The following is a 21,915-nucleotide window of genomic DNA, read 5'->3' on the forward strand; positions in this document are numbered from 1 at the left end:
TGGGTTTGCGGAATGTTACGTGAACACTGTTTTACGGAAAGGTCCTGGAAACCAGAGAATCAATGTGTTACTCGATGTGAGGCACTCCATAAAAGCAATTACGACAAGAAGTCGACGCTCCGAGAACACGGCGCGGACTGTGAGCAGAGTCATTGAAGTACGTAAGAGAGGTTCAGTTGCGGCCGATGAAGTGGCGAGCAGTTTTGGCACTAGGAGACAACAAAGCGGACTTTGCACGGATTCTCTCAGATGAACTTATTTTGCAGGCACTGACTCTGCAATCGAAGAATATCTGGTGGTTTTTCATACGAAGTGGATTCTGCTCAGATCCTGGCCTAGATGTAGCCTTTTTTAGATCCAACCAATAGGAAGCCGATACGAAGTTTTTTCGTTATGCAGTCAGTCTTAGCGGGCATGTCGACAACATAATAGTTTCCACTCGAGGCACAGACTTGCTGTTACTTCTCCTGGCACATCGATCGCGCTAAGCTCTCATCAACAGTGTGGATATGGGCAGGAACTTCAGAGAATCCAACGTAAATAACTTTAAAGGATGTCTCAGCAAATCTTCCTGATAACTCGTCAAGTTCATTGTTACCATCTCACACCATCACCGGCTGTAACAGCACCTCTTTCATCTGTGGAGAGTTTTCACAGAACACTTTGTTCTTCTCTTCTCGGTCGGCGAATATGTCCTCGAAGCTGACACCACTACCTCCGCAGAAAACGTTTGTTTGTTGAATGTCTGAAATCCGATCTGACCACTGGCTATATATGTGCCTCTTCGCTATGAATTTAGATAAACGCATGCCATGTGCACTGGGCTGTGTGGATTCACCAAGACCGACGCTAATTGCTATATCAAACTGCGCTAAAGCGCTTTAAAGAAACTTGTTTAAAAAGCAATATTAGTTCAGTGTTTTTAAAAAAGTTCAGAAGATATATTAAAAATATTTACCGATATTGATTAAAAATATTAGAGACAGATTTAAACCTGAAAGCAAGGAGTAATGTTATGATCATTTTGAATCCGTTAATTTTACATGCGTTCAACCAAAGTCTTTATCATGAGCCTAGAACAGACAAAGTGCATTGTGAAATAAGTTAGATTCAGCAATATACAAGACAAACAAAAAAGTTTTATCTCTAACTATAACAACGATGATATATAACGACATTAACTATGATGTTATTTCCATTTATTTTACCACAAAACTTAAACGAAATGCTGAAACAAGGGAAACTCGATATATGAAAATTGTAATGGCGACGACAATATTTTTCTTTCTTATTGCAACTATAGCGATTTGTTAATACAAAAATCGCATTTCTCTTTGACAAAATAACAAAACTACACCCGTGATAAGGTTCCCGTGATAGGGTGAATTTTGTTTTTTTAAGAGGGCGTGGTCAATTGTCACTGAAGGGCTTGATTTTCACAGAAACAGCGTAAAAACTCTCAGAAAATTCTTTAAATAATTTTTACAGCACACTAACAATGCTTTAAATGAATTTCTGGATGTATTATGCTTAAAATAGCTAAAGGAAAGAAAATTCCTTATTTGGACCATGACGTCATAATTAGATGCATCAAAACATCATCTTAACGCGAGAATTATGCTTGGCAACATTGATTTTCGAAATCAGCGTACTCGATTTAGTAAAAATAGCTATGTTGCCAAAAATCAGACAAAAATGCCCGTGGGTGTCACAAATTTGGACTCCTGGGCACCTGACTACAGGAAAAAACTTAAACAATGCGAGAATATTTTAAATCCACTGTTTTTTGCTTATAACTAGCCATAAATCCCGCTTTAAGGAGGCTTCAGTTGTTGCAGTGGAAATTACTGACAAAATTTAAATTTAAACTAATTTCGTGAAGGGTTGAAACCACCCAAGCAGAGGGTAGTAAGCCTGCGGTTCGCCCTCTCGCTCTCGTTTGACTGCCAAATGTTTAGCGCTTTCATCTTCTCCTATAGCTACTCTTGTCGAATTCGGGGCTTCTTACATTTCAACCAAATAGCATGTGCAATTAGTAGGCAAGTTTACAGATTTCCGGTTCTAGCCAACGGTAGATTAGGCTGAGGATATTATTTTGACGCTTTTTTATTTGTTTTTTTAAGACGTAATGTACGTGTCTGCTTTGGTAGAGATATACCTCCTCTCAAAAGCCCATTTACAATCAGGTTTTTTCAAATGTCTAAAAAACTAATTTGGTTGCCTCATTTTTTGCGATTTTCAAAACCTGCAATACTCTTTTAGGAGAATTTTTATATTATGGATTTTATTTCGAGGAAATGCTGAATGTTGTTTTATAACCAAATATACTACTTATTATCTTTAATTGTATGCACCATTTTCATTTGTGATAAGCTGAACGCGCGCGATGCGCGACCTTCTGAAATTTGGACCCCGCATTTTGCAGATGAGTGCCATCTCGCTTTAAATTTTTCACGAGAGTCTAAGAGAGTTTTCGTCCACGCACTGCGCGACTTTTAATAAATTTCATTTACCGTCATTCTGGCTTGTTTGGCTGATCAAATGAACTTCAATGACAGCAACTTTGCAAAACAACACAATGCGACACTTCTCAAACGCCCAAAAATTCAAAAGAGATAAGAAGCGCATTAGTCCGAAAAGATAAAAAAAGATGCGAAATCTATGTAACTGTGCTTACAGAGTTAACTCCAATAATTTTAAGCCAACGGCGACCTTGTTCATTATTCCTGGATGTCATTTCAGTTATCTAAACAATAAGTTCCAGTTATTTTATAACGATTATATTTTGTCCACACTGCGTCGTCACCTTCGGGATTAAGAAATGTATCTCACAGCAAGGTAAGGTGTTTATAGTACTGTACAAGTGGCTGACGGGTTCATTTTTTTGAATTTTTAAAATTTCAAATTGCGTCAAAAGTTTTGTCTACATTTGGTCACCATGATCAAAACATTGCTATGATAACTGTGATAAAGCCACGATACGTATTGGTAATCAAATGGTGACGAGTGAAATTAGGAAATAATTTCACGCGCATTTTGTCAAAATGCTAATAATTTCCCGAGCCTTTAGGCGAGGGAAATTATTAAAATTCAGCCTAAAACAATAAACTTCAGGACGAGGCTCCGAGGACCAAACTATAGAGTTTGTGGGGTTTATTCCCCGGAGCCTCGTAGTGATGTCTATTGTTTAGAGCTGAATTTTAAAATATCGAAATTGGGCTATTATTTCCTAATTTCACGAGTATAACGTTACATTTCAATATCATTGGTGACAAATTACGCTTGCAATCGTAGGTTTTTGACTGGTATATTGCATCGCGAACTCCGAGCTTTGAAAAGTTGAAAGCATACATTTTGCTCAAGTTTTTTAGTCTTTGAAGAAAACTTTTTAGAGATTTATTTTTGCTGTTGACAAAAAGTTTCAAAGATGAATCAACTGTCGATTATTTCTCACATTATGACCTTAGTTCGTCTTGAATGAAATTGAAAACGGTGCCCGTGTAAAACGCTCAAAAATCTGCTCGATACAATTTATGTAATTATCTGTAATTGACTTAAGTCTAGAAGTCATTTTGACGTTTTGAAATATAAAATATCATCAAAAGTTTTATTACAGGCCAAGGCTAGCTGACTAAGATTAAATTAAAGCGAAAATGTACAAAGGTTAAGCTTTAAAACATCTTTTATTACGGACGTCATCTTGCCGCTAACTACGTTACCATGGCAATTTTAAAATTTCGCGCCAAAATTAAGGAGTAACCTGTGTTGAAGCCTCAAATGTAATAAATGTCCCTAAATGTAATAAAGGTCCTAAGTGTAATAACTTTTGGTCCTAAATGTAATAAAGGTCCTAAGTGTAATAACTTTTGGTCCTAAATGTAATAAAACTCTGAAGTGTAATTTAAGGTCTGTAGTGTAATAAAGGTTCGGCTTAACATGAAATCGTGCACGGTGCTTTTCTATACAACAGCAAGGAGACAAAATGTATCATAGGGATTCAGATTATGATTTACTTTTAACAACCAGTTCCCATTTGCCTTAAAGCATGTGCCAAAATTTACTAAACCGCTAAGGCCCTAATGCCCTAACGCTTACGAATAGGTGTAAACTTTCAATAGTCTGCAATTAATTATTCCTGATTGGGGGTGGGGGGGGGGGGGACCTGATCGTCTGTCCTTAGTAAAACGGGAAGTTAAGCTATGTTACTTTTCATGTGAAGAGCACAAAGGTATATATCTGTTTCAGAAAGCGACATGCTATCCTTCTGGAACAAAACACTTTGTGCTAAATGCATGCGCAGATGAGTCTACGTTATATACTGGGACTCTTACAAAACGTTCGAGTTACTTCTTGAGGAAGGATTCCTGTAGACTCAGCTGTGGCGCCAACTTAAAACTGCAAATAAATTAAATTAAACCTTTGGATATCACAGCGGTTTATGTGAAAAAATTCTGCTAAAATAATTAAACTACTTCTGTTGTTACCTATTAGCTTCCGTTGCTGTTGGCCCTCCTGAGACGACAAACAAAATCTTCACGTGCAAAAATACAAACTTGTACATTTCCTCTAGGCCAATATGCAAAATTCAAGTGAATACCCAGACCACCTTTCAGTCTTGTCGCGTGCACTTTTGTGCTTTTTTTCCGACAACCTTTCTCGAATTAGCTGTATGCATTATGATAATAACTGTATCGAGTCAAGTGTTTTCAGTAACTTTTTCCCAAATTCAAATTTGAATTTCCAGAATTTTATGAAACGACCAGGAAAGAGACCCAAGCCATAGACTATAACGAACAGTCCCCCTTTCCCTGACGTTTTCAACCAAGAAATGTTTCAAAACAGATAAATATATTCTTGATTAACAAAACCAAATCAATAAAGAATAAACTGAGTTTAGTTCATATTGCTGCACAATAGTCAGAGGACAACAGCGATAATTGACTGGCGCTGTTTCCATAGATACAGGTTGAAGAAAGGAATGACCTGGTTCTTATAAAGTCAGCCTCCCCTACATCATGACATACACGTCTCATACAAGAACATACGGTGACATGGCTTGCAAACGGGTTCCGTCTTGGACACGTTTAATATTATTTCAACGCAGCTTGGCTCCTATACTTCTTTAAAGGGACACCGTCAACAGTTTCACTTCAAAAACTCAAGAGCCTGAAGACACATGGAACCTACGAATAGTGGTCCAGTTTTGTTAAAAATCACCATGCAAGTGTACTGAAGCGATAAAAAAGCCATATTATTGTGATGCCATCAGGAACTTTAGATCTCAACTCAGTGAAAAAATCAGGCCGGGTTTTTTTTTTCAATTGTTGTCCTTGTGGACTGGAAAAAACACCTAAAAATTATTATAGCTCCCTTCTTCCTTCGAAAAAAATTAATTTTATATCTTCATCTTAATGTACTAGGTGCATTTCATATACAATAAGACCTATTCTCCAATTATTTTAGCACGTTTTTTTAACCGAAAAGCATTATAATCCCCGTTACAGTGTCCCTTGAACAACGTTTCTCCATTTCCATCTTCAGTCTTGAAAACGGGTGCATATATACAACTTACTCAGTATTTTCTCTTTATGGATCTCCAGTTCAGGTTTTTTTCGGTACGTTAACTACATCATTATAGCTGTAACAGAACAAACCACTGCAAAAATTGGCAGCGTCCATATTGTTCCCAGTTACAATATATATTCCCACTTTCGATATAAACTTGATTTGCTAAGATTTTTAGTCCATATTAGGAGTGACGATACGTTTCCTTCAGGGTATCGGGGGGATGGGTGACAGAAAGCTGCAAAGTGAAAATTACACATACACTTTCTCCCCCTGACCCTACCCAATTTAAAGTTAGTGGTTTCTTTGCTTTGATATAAGCTTCATTTGTAACGATTTTCAGCACATTATTTAAGAATGGCAATATGTTTTCTTTAGCTCAGGCTTAGGAGGTTCTCTGTTTTTCTCCAGTGCTATGCCTTTCAAACAGTACTCATGGATTTGACAGAATCAGCAAGAATTAATCACGTTATCAAAAAACTGAAGAAAGAAAAAGGGAAGGCAAAGAACTTGGGCGCACTTAAAAGGCAGACTGAAAAGTTTGCACTAGATCTAAAAGTAAATAATAAAAACAAAAGGTGTCAGGTTTTAAATCCCTCTGGAGTGTAATTTTGCATAAATGCCTTAACACCATTGAACAAATATACTGGCCCGTATGCATAATTTAAATTCCCGATACTTTTTACATCAGCTGAATCGACACCCGTGATCAGCATGACTCCTACAGGAAAACGGTTTGATGACCGCGTTTCGCGATTTGCCTTAATATTTCTATTTTTCTTCTGCATCGTGGGGTTTTTACTTGGAATCGTGTTTATTTATTTGAACGTGAACGATCGAATTATCAAGCTCGAACAAAAAGTCTTTCCCGCGAACAGCGCCGAAGAGTCATACTTATTAACAACAGCGGCGTCTCAGGATTCGCCGGCTCATTGAGCAAGAGAAAGAGCCGGGGTAAATGGCCTGGAAATTAAGGATTATGAAGGTAAATTTAATTTTGTACGTATGTATTTTTCTTTAGAAACGATTGCTTTGGAGGTGGCCAAAACGTAGGTACACTAAGAAGTGCATAGGAGCAAATAATCTGAGCATTTGAAAAGAGTAGAAGGAAATTATGAGTTAGCACATAAGTGTCCACGAATGTCGGACTTTATTCTGATATCTGTGAATTCGATCTCACGCAACAAATTCAGCTCAATGAAACCGAGGAACTCTTTTAATCGTTCCTTATATAACTTATTTTTAATTTGCATCATGAATGCCACGGTATTTGAATGAACATTCCATTGAAACTAGCAAACAAGGTTTACAAGTTTTTCGAAGTTTTCGAGCTTCAACCACCAATCTGTGCCAAATAAGCCGGTGAAAGTCACAAGTCATCCATGAATCCGAGGCTTGTTCATAAATTTTAGAAACTTATAAATTAAGCCTACGAAAGAGTGAGCTAAAATGAAATGTTCAGCTTTTATCAGGATTCACATCAATCACGAAGAATTTATTTTAATCTTTGTTTTGATTTTTAATTCAGATAACGCAAGGACACGAAACGCTATTTCGCCGTTTGTTAAAGAAAATTTTCAACCTGCTGGGCACGGACCCATGGAACCGTCTGACTGAATTCTCACATGGTAGCGCTGGGAATCCTTTCAGCCCTTGTTTTGCCGTCACTACTGATGCATTCTTCCAACAAACTGATGTACGCAAAACTGCTTGCCTTTCTTCAATACAAAAACGAGAGTACTTGGCAGGCTCCTGGTTGTCATTTACTCCTCAATCGGCATCAAGTTCCGAAGAATTCAACATTTACATCAGTGATTTGTGAACGCTCGGAGGAAGTATGGTCATGCAATTCTGCCCTAGCTCGTTAATGAATGATCCGAATAGTCCTGTTCTGTTTTGTTAGAGATTGTTTTGAACATGAATCGGAGAATGGTTGCGGTCAAGTGAAAGGACTTGTCATATTCATAAACGATATCATCATCCCAAGTTATTCAGTTAGATATCTCACTAAAAGAAGTACATTTTTAGTCAATATATATTTATGTAAATAATAAAGTGGATAACTTGGAAAATAATACAAATGAAGGAAAATGTTAAACAGGGTGAAAATGCGAGAAGCGTTTCGCGACCGAATTTCCAGCCATTAAACGTATTTAGTGTATGAATCATTGAAGGATTATTACATACGGTTTTACATTATGTTAGGAATCTTCACCATTATAATCATTTGCCTTCATTTGAGGACGGTGTAGAGGAGGGTCAAATTATATTCCATCATAATTAAAGTGCTACTATGATCAAATTTTCACCCCTTGAAATTTTAGGCGTTTCATAGAGTATTTAACGAAAGATTCAAAATGGCGTTTTCCGTTTTCAAATATCTTTTTTAGTTCCAGAGATATTTGAGCTCAAAAAAATCGTAAAATATGCAAATTAGGGGACTGATGACGTCATCTACTCAACCCAGTTTTATCGCAAGTACAAAAATTGAGTTATCTCAATCATTTTTCTGCGGAGACCAATGAAACTTGGCAGACTAATAGTTCTGCAGCTGACACACTTACACGTATAACAACATTATGTTACCATGGCAACTAACTCTTTTCCAGTCCCCATGAATTTGTTTTTAATATTTTAGAATTTTTCAGTTCGGAAAAATGTAACCCGGCCAAGACGCCTGTCTAATCTATTCATATGCTTGCCACATCACACATGTAAAGTATCATCGGCAAATATCAAAAAGAAATACCAGAATTGGCCAGAAAAGCCTTTAACATCAGGGGATCTGGAACCTAGTATGTTGCCATGGTAACCAAATTGTAAAGTTCATATTGTGCAACTCAACTAGCAGAGTAGTACTGCAAAAAATCAGAGAGTTTCGATACAAATTGGCTAAGTTATCACTTTCTTCATATTTGATCCAAATTTGGTTGAGTCTATGACGTCATAACTTTGCTAATTTGCATATTTTAAAAACTTGAATATCTCTAGAACGAAAAGAGATATTTGAAAACTGTAAACGGCATTTTTCTTCTCATATGATGTACTTTATAATATTTTAAAACGGCTACGAAAGGAAACATGCGAATTTCATCACAGTAGCACTTTAAAAGATGTCACATTAAAATACTAAAGAATCTTAAATCTGTCGATGTCGCCCTGTTACTAAAGGCTATTATACTGTATAGTGGTTCCATTTCCCACCGTTATCAGCAATTTGAATGAGTCGAGATTTACAAGTTTGTAGCTATTGTCAATATCCTTTGATTTATTCAGTTCCTCATTTTAAAATAACTGAATCGCGCAGTTTACTTTATCAAACTATTGCAGTCATTTAAAACTAATAGGCGAGAGGTTCGTTTTGCTTGAAATATTCTGTAAATATTTAGCGTTCTTTTACAGTCAGAGAACACTAAAGATATTGTATCTTATTTTTCGAGCTTGAGATCGTTTCCTCATTATTTGCAATTTAATATACAGACAAAAGCTGTCACAGTCTTGTAAGTTGTCGCAAATTGTAAACTTCGTTTTCATTATTAGTACTCATCAAAACGTTACCTTACAGCGTAGAAGTTTAATAACAAAAGGCCTGAGGTTGGATATCCAAATATTAACGTTAAAGGTGTTCGGAAAAATGGTTTGTAAAATGCTTTTCGGCGTCACAAGGTATATCGCGAAGTGAAAAACATCAACTTGCTTACGCACGACCTAAAATTGACTTATTGACAATTTTACGACCTGTTTACCTTCCACGAATGTTATTACACGTGGTAAGAGTTTATTTTCACTAGCATTGCAGCAATGCAAAAAAGTCCAAAATAAGTTTCTACTTTCAAAAAGACAGTGAAAATTACAGGGCTGACAAAATGAATGGATAGTGTTTTGCCAGCGTAAGGGTGAAAGTCTATTTCGATGATAATTCCGCCACGTTATGACAAATTGTCACGCAATGAAAACAAATTTTTCATTCCTCAATGTTTATATGGTCACTGCAATAGTTGTCAAAGTGAACAAAATGTCTGTATTTGACCTCTAAACAGGAGAACACTGGCCTGACTATTCCTTTGCTACACTTAAAAGCTAAACTTGCGGCTCAAGACGAAAAAAAACATTTTCCAACCGTGTCTGATTCGACTGGCCTGAATCCTCATCCTTAAATATATAATATATATATCTAAACTTTATAAAATAGCCAAAAAAAAAAAGCTTTAGACACCCGTGCATTATTTGTATTCTTTATCTTGTTTTTATGACAGTTTATTTTTTATTGTAATTCTAATTTCATAGCCCTTATAAACGAGAAAATTCTCGCCGATGACTCAATGTATTGTTTCCTCTAAACTACCAATCACGTTCCATATTTAACGAATAAGATTTCATCGCGATTTCCCAACGTACACAACTTTCTTGAGGTGAAGAGAAGGTTTACTGATATTTTTCGCAGGGTTAGGAATTAACTCCACGATTCAAAGCCTATTCAGACCGCTATGAAGCTTTTCGCATCTCACATCGGCCTGCTTTTCGCGGCGGTATTTGCGATGTCTTTTGCCCTACATTGCATTTATGCCATGGACGAAACTCCGGATGGTTTTCGCCGAGAAATGGAAGATGATGAAAAACATCCCCAGCCGCTACGAGAACGACGATCCGTTAAAAATAATGCGACCCAGGATATTCTGAAACGACTGCAAGACATGGAGAAAAAGTATGTATTTTTTTTTTTTTGTAGTTTGCGACTAATGAACAAAACACAGAGTAGCTACTGTAAAATGGATCGATCAGGTCATCCCTAACGAAAACGTCTTTTCTAATGAAAAAATTAAGTTGTGGCATTGATTCAGCTAACTTATTAAAGCTTAAAACAATGATTTTCATTATTTATAAATAATAACTAATAGCCACTAGGAAAACTGCAACTCAGCGATGAAACTAACTTTAACATGCTACAGACTGGATCAGTTGAAAAAAGAAAGACAATTTAATGATATATGAGACAAATCTTGATTCTTGAAAACAATTCATCAATAAGAAACTCCGGAACTAAAACAAATCTTAAAAATAGCGTGAATACCAAAGCAAAATTAATGTGCCTACTTACTGGTTATTTGTCAATTCGTTTATCATTTGCCCTTCTTGAAAGCTTGAAAAACTTTTATTAGAGCATTTTTAACAGTCCTTTCCTTCTGTCACAGGCATAACGAAAGTACTAAGCGATTGAAAAAACTGGAGAAAAGGTTTGTAATAAAACAACACTCAGTTTACTGCCGATCAGATACCCTCTATTACTCCCAATCTTTAAAGCGAATACTTGCATAGACGTAAAGATATAAACCTATTTTATATTGCATGCTGTTCGTCTATGGGGAATACACTTCGTGTATTTGTGGGGTGAAGTGCTCCATACAATTCGCCCTTTTGCCCCATAGCCTCACTGAATGTGGTTGTGTTTGTTCCCAAGGGTCTTAGGACCCCAGTTTCTTGGGAACCGGGGAATGTGGTTGCGTTTGTTCCCAAGGGTCTTAGGACCCCAGTTGCTTGGGAACTGTTCCCAAGGGTCTTAGGACCCCAGTTGCTTGGGAACCAGGGAATGTGGTTGTGTTTGTTCCCAAGGGTCTTAGGACCCCAGTTGCTTGGGAACCAGAAATGTGGTTGTGTTTGTTCCCAAGGGTCTTTGGACCCCAGTTGCTTGGGAACCAGGGAGTGTTGTTGTTTGTTCCCAAGGGTCTTAGGACCCCAGTTGCTTGGGAACCAGGGAATGTTGTTGTGTTTGTTCCCAACCTCTCGTTGCCAACCAACTCGAGCACTTCACCCCTTACCCCTTTTCTCCCACTGAACTTGTTGTCTTGTTTTCATGTCATGGGTTGGGAGCATTAAAGCGAATTTATATGGAATATTAATGCCAATTTATGTGTAATATAAATTTAAGTTAATGCCACAACCATGAATGTGAGATCAGAGAAGTAAAAAGAGCACCCCAGTCAAATATACAGATCTGTCACGCAATAGGCTGCAAGACTAACACTCTTGCGTTACATTCAAAGGTCAAAGTCGCTTCTGTACCAGTATGTACTGCAATTTCGGGCTGGCCAATCATATTGCCCCTATTCTATCATGTCAATCAAGACCATGCGGTTTCATCTAGACATCATTAATTTTACTTCAAATTCTCTGAGCTCTAGAATGGTTCTGACAATAATTCCCACCCACCCAACCCTCTTTGGTTTTCTTCTAGCATAGTACTTGTAGACATTTAGGCAATGTTAAAATTCTACACACAAATACTGCCATGTAGAGGTTGTCCTTTATTATGATTATGATTATTATTATTTTCACACATTAGCCAGAGCCAATATACTAAAGCAGAAAGTCTGCTTATATAGACACTATCATAATTGTTACCTTTTCGCATGCTACTCGTTTCAGTAGAACTAATGGACTTAAGCAGCATGCCTGCTTATAGAGACATTGTTTTTATATTGTTACCATTTTGTATGCTAACTTAGGCTTAGAGCTTATGGACTGAAGCAGCATGTCTGCTTATAGAGACATTGGTTTTATATTGTTACCATTTTGTATGCTAACTCAGGCACAGAGCTTATGGACTGAAGCAGCATGTCTGCTTATAGAGACATTGGTTTTATATTGTTACCATTTTGTATGCTAACTCAGGCTTAGAGCTTATGGACTGAAGCAGCATGTCTGCTTATAGAGACATTGGTTTTATATTGTTACCATTTTGTATGCTAACTCAGGCTTAGAGCTTATGGACTGAAGCAGCATGTCTGCTTATAGAGACATTGGTTTTATATTGTTACCATTTTGTATGCTAACTCAGGCTTAGAGCTTATGGACTGAAGCAGCATGTCTGCATATAGAGACATTGGTTTTATATTGTTACCATTTTGTGTGCTAACTCAGGCTTAGAGCTTATGGACTGAAGCAGCATGTCTGCTTATAGAGACATTGGTTTTATATTGTTACCATTTTGTATGCTAACTCAGGCTTAGAGCTTATGAACTGAAGCAGCATGTCTGCTTATTAAGATGTTACTATTGTTAACATTTTGTATGCCAACTCAAGCTTACAGCTGTTGGCCTTGAGCAACATCTCTTCTTCTCGAGACATTGATATAACTGTTACATTAAGTGTCAAGCTGGCACATACTAACTCAACCATTCTGTTATTCGTTAACTGACTTTTATTTATGATCTTCTTCGATAGGTTTAGAACATCTTAGCTAAGTGTTGTTTTTTGTTAAAGTAAATAAACCACGGGAAGGGGTGAAGTGCTCCATACAATTCGCCCTTTTGCCCCATAGCCTCACTGAATGTGGTTGTGTTTGTTCCCAAGGGTCTTAGGACCCCAGTTTCTTGGGAACCGGGGAATGTGGTTGCGTTTGTTCCCAAGGGTCTTAGGACCCCAGTTGCTTGGGAACTGTTCCCAAGGGTCTTAGGACCCCAGTTGCTTGGGAACCAGGGAATGTGGTTGTGTTTGTTCCCAAGGGTCTTAGGACCCCAGTTGCTTGGGAACCAGAAATGTGGTTGTGTTTGTTCCCAAGGGTCTTTGGACCCCAGTTGCTTGGGAACCAGGGAGTGTTGTTGTTTGTTCCCAAGGGTCTTAGGACCCCAGTTGCTTGGGAACCAGGGAATGTTGTTGTGTTTGTTCCCAACCTCTCGTTGCCAACCAACTCGAGCACTTCACCCCTTACCCCTTTTCTCCCACTGAACTTGTTGTCTTGTTTTCATGTCATGGGTTGGGAGCATTAATCAAGATCTAACAGTATATGGAATTGTTTAGTCTAACTAATTTCAAGTAATATGTTCTAATAAATATAAGTTTACGTTTAAAAATATCACGGAAGCTTTCGGAGAACTGAGAAAATTTCATTCATAACCTTTTCGAGCTTTTATCGCTTAAAATTACAGCTGTTTCAGAGCTTAAACAAAAATCAGCGAAATCGGACATTTGCGCTTTTCAAAAATTTGCTGCTAGCTTATAAAAAATCTGTGACTGTGGCAAAATCCTAGAAAAAATATTTTCCCTGGCAAATAATTCTCCAATACAGGCTTCGAACAAAGCTGCTTGTTTTTGTTACATGTAGTTTCTGCAGTTGATGCAGTCAATGATTTTTTTTTAGATTGTGCCAGTTACTATACTCTGTGTAATTCCGCTTGCACTAGCTATAAAGGCTTTATAGTTTGTGAAATTGCTGTCATTTAGTTACTGTAATTTGTGTGGTTGCTGTAGTTTGTGTAGTTGCTGTAGTTTATGTAGTTGCCTTAGTTTATGTACTTGCTGTAGTTTGTGTAGTTGCTGTAGTTTATGTAGTTGCCTTAGTTTATGTACGTAGTTGCTGTAGTTTGTGTAGTTACTGTAGTTTGTGTAGTTGTGTAAATACTGTAGTTTATGTAGTTGCCTTAGTTTGTGAAGTTGCTGTAGATTGTATAATTACTGGAATTTGTGAAATTGCTGTCATTTAGGTACTGTAGTTTGTGTAGTTGCTGTAGTTTGTGTAGTTGGCTTAGTTTGTGTAGTTGCCTTAGTTTGTGAAGTTGCTGTAGATTGTATAATTACTGTAATTTGTGAAATTGCTGTCGTTTAGTTACTGTAGTTTATGTAGTTGCTGTAGTTTGTGTAGTTGCCTTAGTTTGTGAAGTTGCTGTAGATTGTATAATTACTGTAATTCGTGAAATTTCTGTCATTTAGTTAGTGTAGTTTGTGTAGTTGCTGTAGTTTGTGTAGTTGCCATAGTTTGTGTAGTTGCTGTAGTTTGTGTAGTTGCTGTAGATTGTGTAGTTACTGTAGTTTGTGTAGTTTCCGTAGTTTCTGTAGTTTGTGTAGTTACTGTAGTTTGTGTAGTTGCTGAAGTTTGTGTAGTTGCTGTACTTGTAGTTGCTGTAGTTTGTGTAGTTGCTGTAGTTTGTGTAGTTGTGTAAATACTGTAGTTTATGTAGTTGCCTTAGTTTGTGAAGTTGCTGTAGATTGTATAATTACTGGAATTTGTGAAATTGCTGTCATTTAGTTACTGTAGTTTGTGTAGTTGCTGTAGTTTGTGTAGTTGGCTTAGTTTGTGTAGTTGCCTTAGTTTGTGAAGTTGCTGTAGATTGTATAATTACTGTAATTTGTGAAATTGCTGTCGTTTAGTTACTGTAGTTTATGTAGTTGCTGTAGTTTGTGTAGTTGCCTTAGTTTGTGTAGTTGCCTTAGTTTGTGAAGTTGCTGTAGATTGTATAATTACTGTAATTCGTGAAATTTCTGTCATTTAGTTAGTGTAGTTTGTGTAGTTGCTGTAGTTTGTGTAGTTGCTGTAGCTTATGTAGTTGCCTTAGTTTTTGTAGTTGCTGTAGTTTGTGTAGTTGCCATAGTTTGTGTAGTTGCTGTAGTTTTTGTAGTTGCTGTAGATTGTGTAGTTACTGTAGTTTGTGTAGTTTCCGTAGTTTCTGTAGTTTGTGTAGTTACTGTAGTTTGTGTAGTTGCTGAAGTTTGTGTAGTTGCTGTACTTGTAGTTGCTGTAGTTTGTGTAGTTGCTGTAGTTTGTGCAGTTACTGTAGTTTGTGTAGTTGCTGTAGTTTGTGTAGTTGTTGTAGTTTGTGTAGTTGTTGTAGTTTCTGTACTTACTGTAGTTTGTGTAGTTGCTGTAGTTTCTGTAGTTGCTGTAGTTTGTGTAGTTGCTGCAGTTTGTGTAGTTGCTGTAGTTTGTGTAGTTGCTGTAGTTTGTGTAGTTGTGTAAATACTGTAGTTTATGTAGTTGCCTTAGTTTGTGAAGTTGCTGTAGATTGTATAATTACTGGAATTTGTGAAATTACTGTCATTTAGTTACTGTAGTTTGTGTAGTTGCTGTAGTTTGTGTAGTTGCCTTAGTTTGTGAAGTTGCTGTAGATTGTATAATTACTGTAATTTGTGAAATTGCTGTCGTTTAGTTACTGTAGTTTATGTAGTTGCTGTAGTTTGTGTAGTTGCCTTAGTTTGTGTAGTTGCCTTAGTTTGTGAAGTTGCTGTAGATTGTATAATTACTGTAATTCGTGAAATTTCTGTCATTTAGTTAGTGTAGTTTGTGTAGTTGCTGTAGTTTGTGTAGTTGCTGTAGCTTATGTAGTTGCCTTAGTTTTTGTAGTTGCTGTAGTTTGTGTAGTTGCCTTAGTTTGTGTAGTTGCTGTAGTTTGTGTAGTTGCTGTAGATTGTGTAGTTACTGTAGTTTGTGTAGTTTACGTAGTTTCTGTAGTTTGTGTAGTTACTGTAGTTTGTGTAGTTGCTGAAGTTTGTGTAGTTGCTGTACTTGTAGTTGCTGTAGTTTGTGTAGTTACTGTAGTTTGTGCAGTTACTGTAGTTTGTGTAGTTACTGTAGTTTGTGTAGTTGCTGTAGTTTGTGTTGGTTTTGTAGTTTCTGTAGTTACTGTAGTTTGTGTAGTTGCTGTAGTTTCTGTAGTTGCTGTAGTTTGTGTAGTTACTGCAGTTTGTGTACTTGCTGTAGTTTGTGTAGTTGCTGTAGTTTGTGTAGTTGCTGTGTTGCACTATGTAATTATCACTTGCACATTCATTTGCACCTAACAATGTATTAATAATTATATGCACTAGCACCTTTATTGCACGTATCCTAGTAGTGTGTATTTATTCATTTTTCACTCATAATAAATTCAGTTTCGTTTATGTTACTGAACAAACAACATGGTGGCAGCGGTGAAAGTTCTCTAATCTAACGGATCTAGCGGATCTAGTGTTTTTAGGATACAGCGATATGGCTTTCAATACACCGTTTCCTGCATTCAAGACAACAGGCGATGACAAACGCGATTTAGAAACGTATATTGAGGACCTAATAGATTACTGCATAATGCATTCGTGGTTCGATCCGTCGAAAGAATCTGACGCAGAGAAGTGGTTGAAGCCCGACAAAGCCGGCAATGGCTTGCCTCCGCGCATCATTATCCCCGGCAGCAAGAACAGTGTATAAATATAGCTTGGGCCTTAGCGAAGCCGATCTAAAGAAACCTCATTGTGTTATTGCCGCCCTTAAAGTATATTATGGTGCTAGCATTGGAGTGTCAGGCGAACGACAAAAGTTTCTTCGCTTGCTGCAAAACGAAAACGAATCAATCGCCTCCTGGGAGACGCGAATACGTAACCAAGCAGCACAGTGTGAATACGAACACGCCGGGGATTTTTTGCTCTGAAAGCGGCCAATGCTTTTGTGGCTAAGTGATAGGATGGGTGAATTCACTTGGGTCTAACTCTGCTTATATTAAACATATCAAATTGAAATTGACACATAAAGGACAGCTATGTTAGAACAATATTTTGCACTTGTAGTCGTCATGGTTACTGGTCACGTGACTATGTAATGGCGAAAATGAAACTTAAAAACGTTTCTCCTCATTCAATATTAAGCCTACAAAAAAGATATTTTGCATGAATTTAATACACAAAAATCGGAAAAACTTGTCCGATCTAGAATCTCGAATTTCAATTTTGTGACGTCACAATAAATGACGTCATAAAATAAAGATTTTCTGTTTTTCACCGTACTGATCTAAAAGACAGATAAAATAAATTATCTCATTGAGCAAAGTAAATTACTGAAAGCTGTACTTCGTTATCATTCATAGTCTTAGAGATATTGACAACATTCCATGCATTCCATTTTAAGTGTATTTAATTGTGACGTCACAGTAGTGAAATTTGAGATTCTAAATCGGACAAGTTTTCTCGATTTTTATGTACTACATTCATGTAAGATATCTTTATTGTTGGCTTAATAATGAATCCGGAGAAAACTCTGAGAGTTTTCAAATTTTAGTTTCGCCGGTTGACAGTCACGTGACCAGTAACCATGGCAACCTCAAGTGCAAAAAATGTGTTTAACGGAGCTTTAGTGTATGTGTCAATTTCAATTCGAAAACTCAAATAAAACCAGAGTTATAACCTCGAGAATTCGGCCCTCCTATCACGCCCCCACGTATACATTTGGCCGATTTCAGAGCAATAAATCCCCAGCGTGAAGACTTCGCTGATGAGCTAATGAGGGACCAATTTATCGCCGGTTTGACGTCTGATGCTCTTCGAGTGAAACTTATCGGGAAAGGACACAAACACAAAGACACCGCACAAACAAAGGTTAAGTTAAGAGAAGTTGTCGAAGTTGCCAAAACGTTCGAAGCGACTATGGTTGCGAATCAGCTCATGAAAACTGCCCGGGACACACAGCAGGAACAAGTAAACACACAACAGGAACAAGTAAATTTTACGAGCAAATTGACATCTGTAAATCCAAGGCAAGAACAGCAATTTTCACAGTGTTTCTGGTGTGGAGGAAACCATCAACAGCCCCGTCAAAGGCACTGCCCAGCCTTTGGCAAAAGATGTGCTAAGTGTGGGATCACTGGCCATTTCGCACGTGCCTGTAAAGGTGGATCAAGACGTCGACAAGGGCGACAGCAGCAATCAAATTTTGTCGATGAAGACAACGGAGAAGAAGCGTTTGTGGCGGATTGCGAGACACCCCCACAGCTTGCAAGGAAATATTTTGCTCATCTTCACCTCATACAAGGTGGGAAAACAAAAGTTGTGAAAGCACAGATCGACTCGGCATCCACGTGCAACACTATACCTAGCAGTCTACTAAGCCAGTTGTTTCCTGACGTAAAGATTTCGCGAACCAAAAGCAAGATTAACACATATGGAACTGAAACCATTCGTCCTGAAGGCCAAGTAACGCTGTGTTGTGACAGAAGGGGCAAGATTCACACCATTGATTTTCTTGTGGTAAACGTGCCTAATCAGAAACCCCCACTTCTCAGCGGAAGAGACGCGCAAGCCCTGGATTACTTGAAGGTGTACGCTGATGAAATAAACGCAGTTGAAGAAGAGATTCCGCGCAATACGCAGTCACTTCCACCACTGGGAAAACTGACAAAGGAAGACGTGTTACACAACTACTCAAACGTATTTAGGCCGGGTCGCGGAAATCCACTTGGAACCCCGTTGCACATCGATCTTGATCCTAATGTTACTCCAGTGCACGCCTCAACGCGTCGAGTTCCCGTGGCCAAGTTGGACAGAGTAAATGACGAGTTAAAGAGACTTTGTGATGAAGGCATCATAAAGCCGGTCACACAGCCCACAGACTGGCTCTCAAACATCCTGGTGAAAGAGAAACCGAACGGCAAACTTCGCATATGCATTGATCCTAGTCAAACGATAAACAAGGCCATCAGAAGACCCAAGTTCACAATTCCGACTATTGAAGAAAAGCTTCCACAATTGACTAAGGCCAAAGTGTTTACCATTGTCGATGTATCCGAAGCTTTTCACACCATTGTGATGGATGAAGAGTCTTCTCTACTCACTACGTTTCAGGGACCAAACGGTCGCTACTGCTACACTCGCATGCCATTTGGGATCGCCTCAGGACCGGAGGAATACCAACGGCGCCAACATGAATTCTTAGAGGGTTTAGACGGGGTAATAAACATTGCCGATGACATCTGTGTGTTTGGATGCGGAGATTCAAAAGAGGAAGCTGACATCGATCACGACAAAAATCTCATGACCCTGTTAGGAAAGTGCAGCAGCCATGACTTGCGACTCTCGGCGAAAAAATTGCAGTTTAAATCTCCCTCTGTTACCTTCATGGGGCACAAGCTTACCGACAAAGGCGTAGAGCCCGATCCAGCCAAAGTAGCAGCAATCACAGAGATGCCAACGCCCACTGACAAATCTGGGGTGCAGCGTTTTCTCGGTATGTGCCAATACTTAAGCAAGTTCTGCCATAATTTGTCAGAAACAGTTCTTCCATTGAGGGACTTGACCAAGCAGGATGTTTCATTCCTATGGTCAAACAATCATGAAAATGCATTTAACTCGGCAAAGAACCTCATTGCTTCAGCAACTGTATTGCGCTACTACGACGCAAACCTTCCCGTCATGCTACAAGTGGATGCATCTGAAGATGCGATCGGGGGCGTATTGCTGCAAAATGATCAACCTGTTTGCTTTACATCACATACCCTCAACAGTACGGAGAAGAACTATGCTCAAATTGAAAAAGAGTGCCTTGCAATCGTCTCTTGCATGGATAAGTGGCACCAGTACTTATACGGGAAACGCGACATAACGGTACATACAGATCACCAGCCGCTCGAGACGATTTTCAAGAAGCCTCTTAGCAAAGCTCCTCGCAGACTGCAAAGAATGATGCTGAAGTTACAGAGATATCAGTTCACTGTCCGATACAAGAAAGGAAAGGAACTTTACATTGCGGACACTTTGTCTCGCGCACCTGTCACTGATCAGCCCACCTCCACTGACAAGCAAGAATGCGAAGTATTCCGTCTGGAAATGGCTGAGATGGAATTTGAACCAAATCAAGTTACACCCGACACTCTGCAACGAATAAGACGAGAAACTGCCAAAGACCCAGTGCTAGCAGCTCTACATACGGTGATAGTGAATGGATGGCCTTCAGAAAGAAAGGAAGCCCCAGAGCAGCTAAGGCTGTATTGGAACTTTAGAGATGAAATTTCAGTTTATGACGGTGTCCTCTACAGGTCCCATCAAGTTATTGTCCCAGCCACTCTACGAGACGAGATGTTACAGAAAATACACAAAGCGCACCAGGGAGCCGACAGCAGCATAAGACGAGCACGCGAGTCTCTGTTCTGGCCAGGAATGCAAGCCGCAATCAGGGAGAAATCCTTATCATGTGGACTTTGTGCCCAGTACCTAAGCGAGCGACCGCGAGAATCAATGCAATCCCATGAGATACCCACCAGACCGTGGTCCAAAATAAGTGCCGACCTATTTCAGCTGGACGGAAACAACTACCTCGTTATGGTCGACCATTACAGCGACTTTTTTGAACTAGACCCCCTCGGCAGGAACACATCAGCCAACACAGTTGTCCGAGCCATGAAAAGGCAATTTGCTCGACATGGAATTCCAGACGAGTGCATAACCGATAACGGCCCGCAGTTTGAAAGCCATGAATACTCACGTTTTGCTCGAGAATACGGATTCATTACACGCAAATCATCACCATACCACAGCCGAGGGAACGGAAAGGCGGAGTCCGCAGTCAAGATTGCAAAGAACATTCTGAAAAAGTCTCGCCACGAGGACCCCTACCTGGCCCTTTTGGCATACCGAAACACACCACAGCAAGGATACAATTATTCACCAGCACAACGCCTCATGTCTAGAAGACTACACGACATAATCCCCACAGCTCCGCATCAACTTATTCCACAGACAGTGTCCCCAAGCGTAGTACAAGGAAACATTAGGGAAAGAAGACGGAGGTCAAAGGCCCAGTACGACAAGAGGGCATCGGCGCCGCTTACCGAATTCTCAAAAGGAGAAAAAGTGTACGTGAAACCTAGGCCTACAAACAAACATCGACCCTGGATCTATGGGGAGGTAATTGGAAAACCTGCCCCAAGTTCCTGCATCGTGAGCACAGCTGTGGGACCAGTAAGGCGAAACCACGCACAAATCAGGGAGGCAAAGGCAGAACCAGTCGACAACTATGATAGAGGATTGGACCGATTTGAAACTGCATCCCTACCGTCTGAAAGTGAACCAACAGAAGAACCTGATCACCCAATGGAACACGAACTTGCACCTCCACTTCCAATGGAACACGAAGTTGCACCTCCACTTCGCCGTTCAACAAGAGAACGTAGACTCCCCGCAAGATTTAATAACTTTATAATGGAATGAACGCTCAAGCGAATTGAACTTTGACTATACATTTGGACATTGCTTTCGATATTTAAAGACTCTCCTTGACTAACAACAGCTAAGACAAATAGTGTTTCAATTTTAATTGATGGAGCGTGTATGGACATTTCGTAATATGGACATTTCATAATTATTTTTCATCTTCCAAAAGGGGAAAGGTGTTGCACTATGTAATTATCACTTGCACATTCATTTGCACCTAACAATGTATTAATAATTATATGCACTAGCACCTTTATTGCACGTATCCTAGTAGTGTGTATTTATTCATTTTTCACTCATAATAAATTCAGTTTCGTTCATGTTACTGAACAAACAACAGCTGTAGTTTGTGTAGTTGCTGTAGTTTGTGTAGTTGCTGTAGTTTGTGCAGTTACTGTAGTTTGTGTAGTTGCTGTAGTTTGTGTAGTTGCTGTAGTTTGTGTAGTTGTTGTAGTTTCTGTAGTTACTGTAGTTTGTGTAGTTGCTGTAGTTTCTGTAGTTGCTGTAGTTTGTGTAGTTGCTGCAGTTTGTGTAGTTTCTGTAGTTTGTGTAGTTGCTGCAGTTTGTGTAGTTTCTGTAGTTTGTGTAGTTGCTGTAGTTTGTGTAGTTACTGTAGTTTGTGTAGTTGCTGTA

At 38.8% G+C, this 21,915-nt stretch overlaps 3 protein-coding genes across 4 annotated transcripts in view; all 3 read left to right on the plus strand.

The window, feature by feature from the left end:
• LOC144649283 (uncharacterized) overlaps positions 1–21,915 on the plus strand; it is a 120,764-nt gene that overhangs the window by 23,209 nt on the left and 75,640 nt on the right. The gene's annotated exons all lie outside the window — the stretch shown is intronic.
• On the plus strand, positions 6,153–7,844 carry LOC144652156 (uncharacterized). The gene is made up of 2 exons (XM_078512175.1): positions 6,153–6,550; positions 7,094–7,844. The coding sequence occupies exons 1-2, from the start codon at positions 6,524–6,526 to the stop codon at positions 7,385–7,387; spliced, it is 321 nt and encodes a 106-aa protein (XP_078368301.1). The 5' UTR covers positions 6,153–6,523; the 3' UTR covers positions 7,388–7,844.
• Positions 9,893–21,915, plus strand: part of LOC144649289 (uncharacterized) — a 44,442-nt gene continuing 32,419 nt past the window's right edge. For both annotated transcript variants that reach the window (XM_078508763.1, XM_078508764.1), the window contains exons 1-2: positions 9,893–10,270; positions 10,758–10,799. In XM_078508763.1, coding sequence (XP_078364889.1) covers positions 10,053–10,270; positions 10,758–10,799 — 260 coding nt within the window. In that variant the 5' untranslated portion in view covers positions 9,893–10,052. The remainder of the gene's footprint in view (positions 10,271–10,757; positions 10,800–21,915) is intronic.

The sequence above is a fragment of the Oculina patagonica genome, chromosome 4 (genome assembly GCF_052425735.1).
Source record: "Oculina patagonica isolate OP01 chromosome 4, crgOcupat, whole genome shotgun sequence".
Classification (NCBI taxonomy): Eukaryota; Metazoa; Cnidaria; class Anthozoa; order Scleractinia; family Oculinidae; genus Oculina; species Oculina patagonica.

Bases quoted from the DNA above. Each gene is read 5' to 3' on its own strand.
- LOC144652156 (XM_078512175.1), top strand. From the start codon at position 6,524: ATGGCCTGGAAATTAAGGATTATGAAG. The intron at 6,551-7,093 runs GTAAATTTAATT...TTTTTAATTCAG, and splicing joins GGAAATTAAGGATTATGAAG to ATAACGCAAGGACACGAAAC.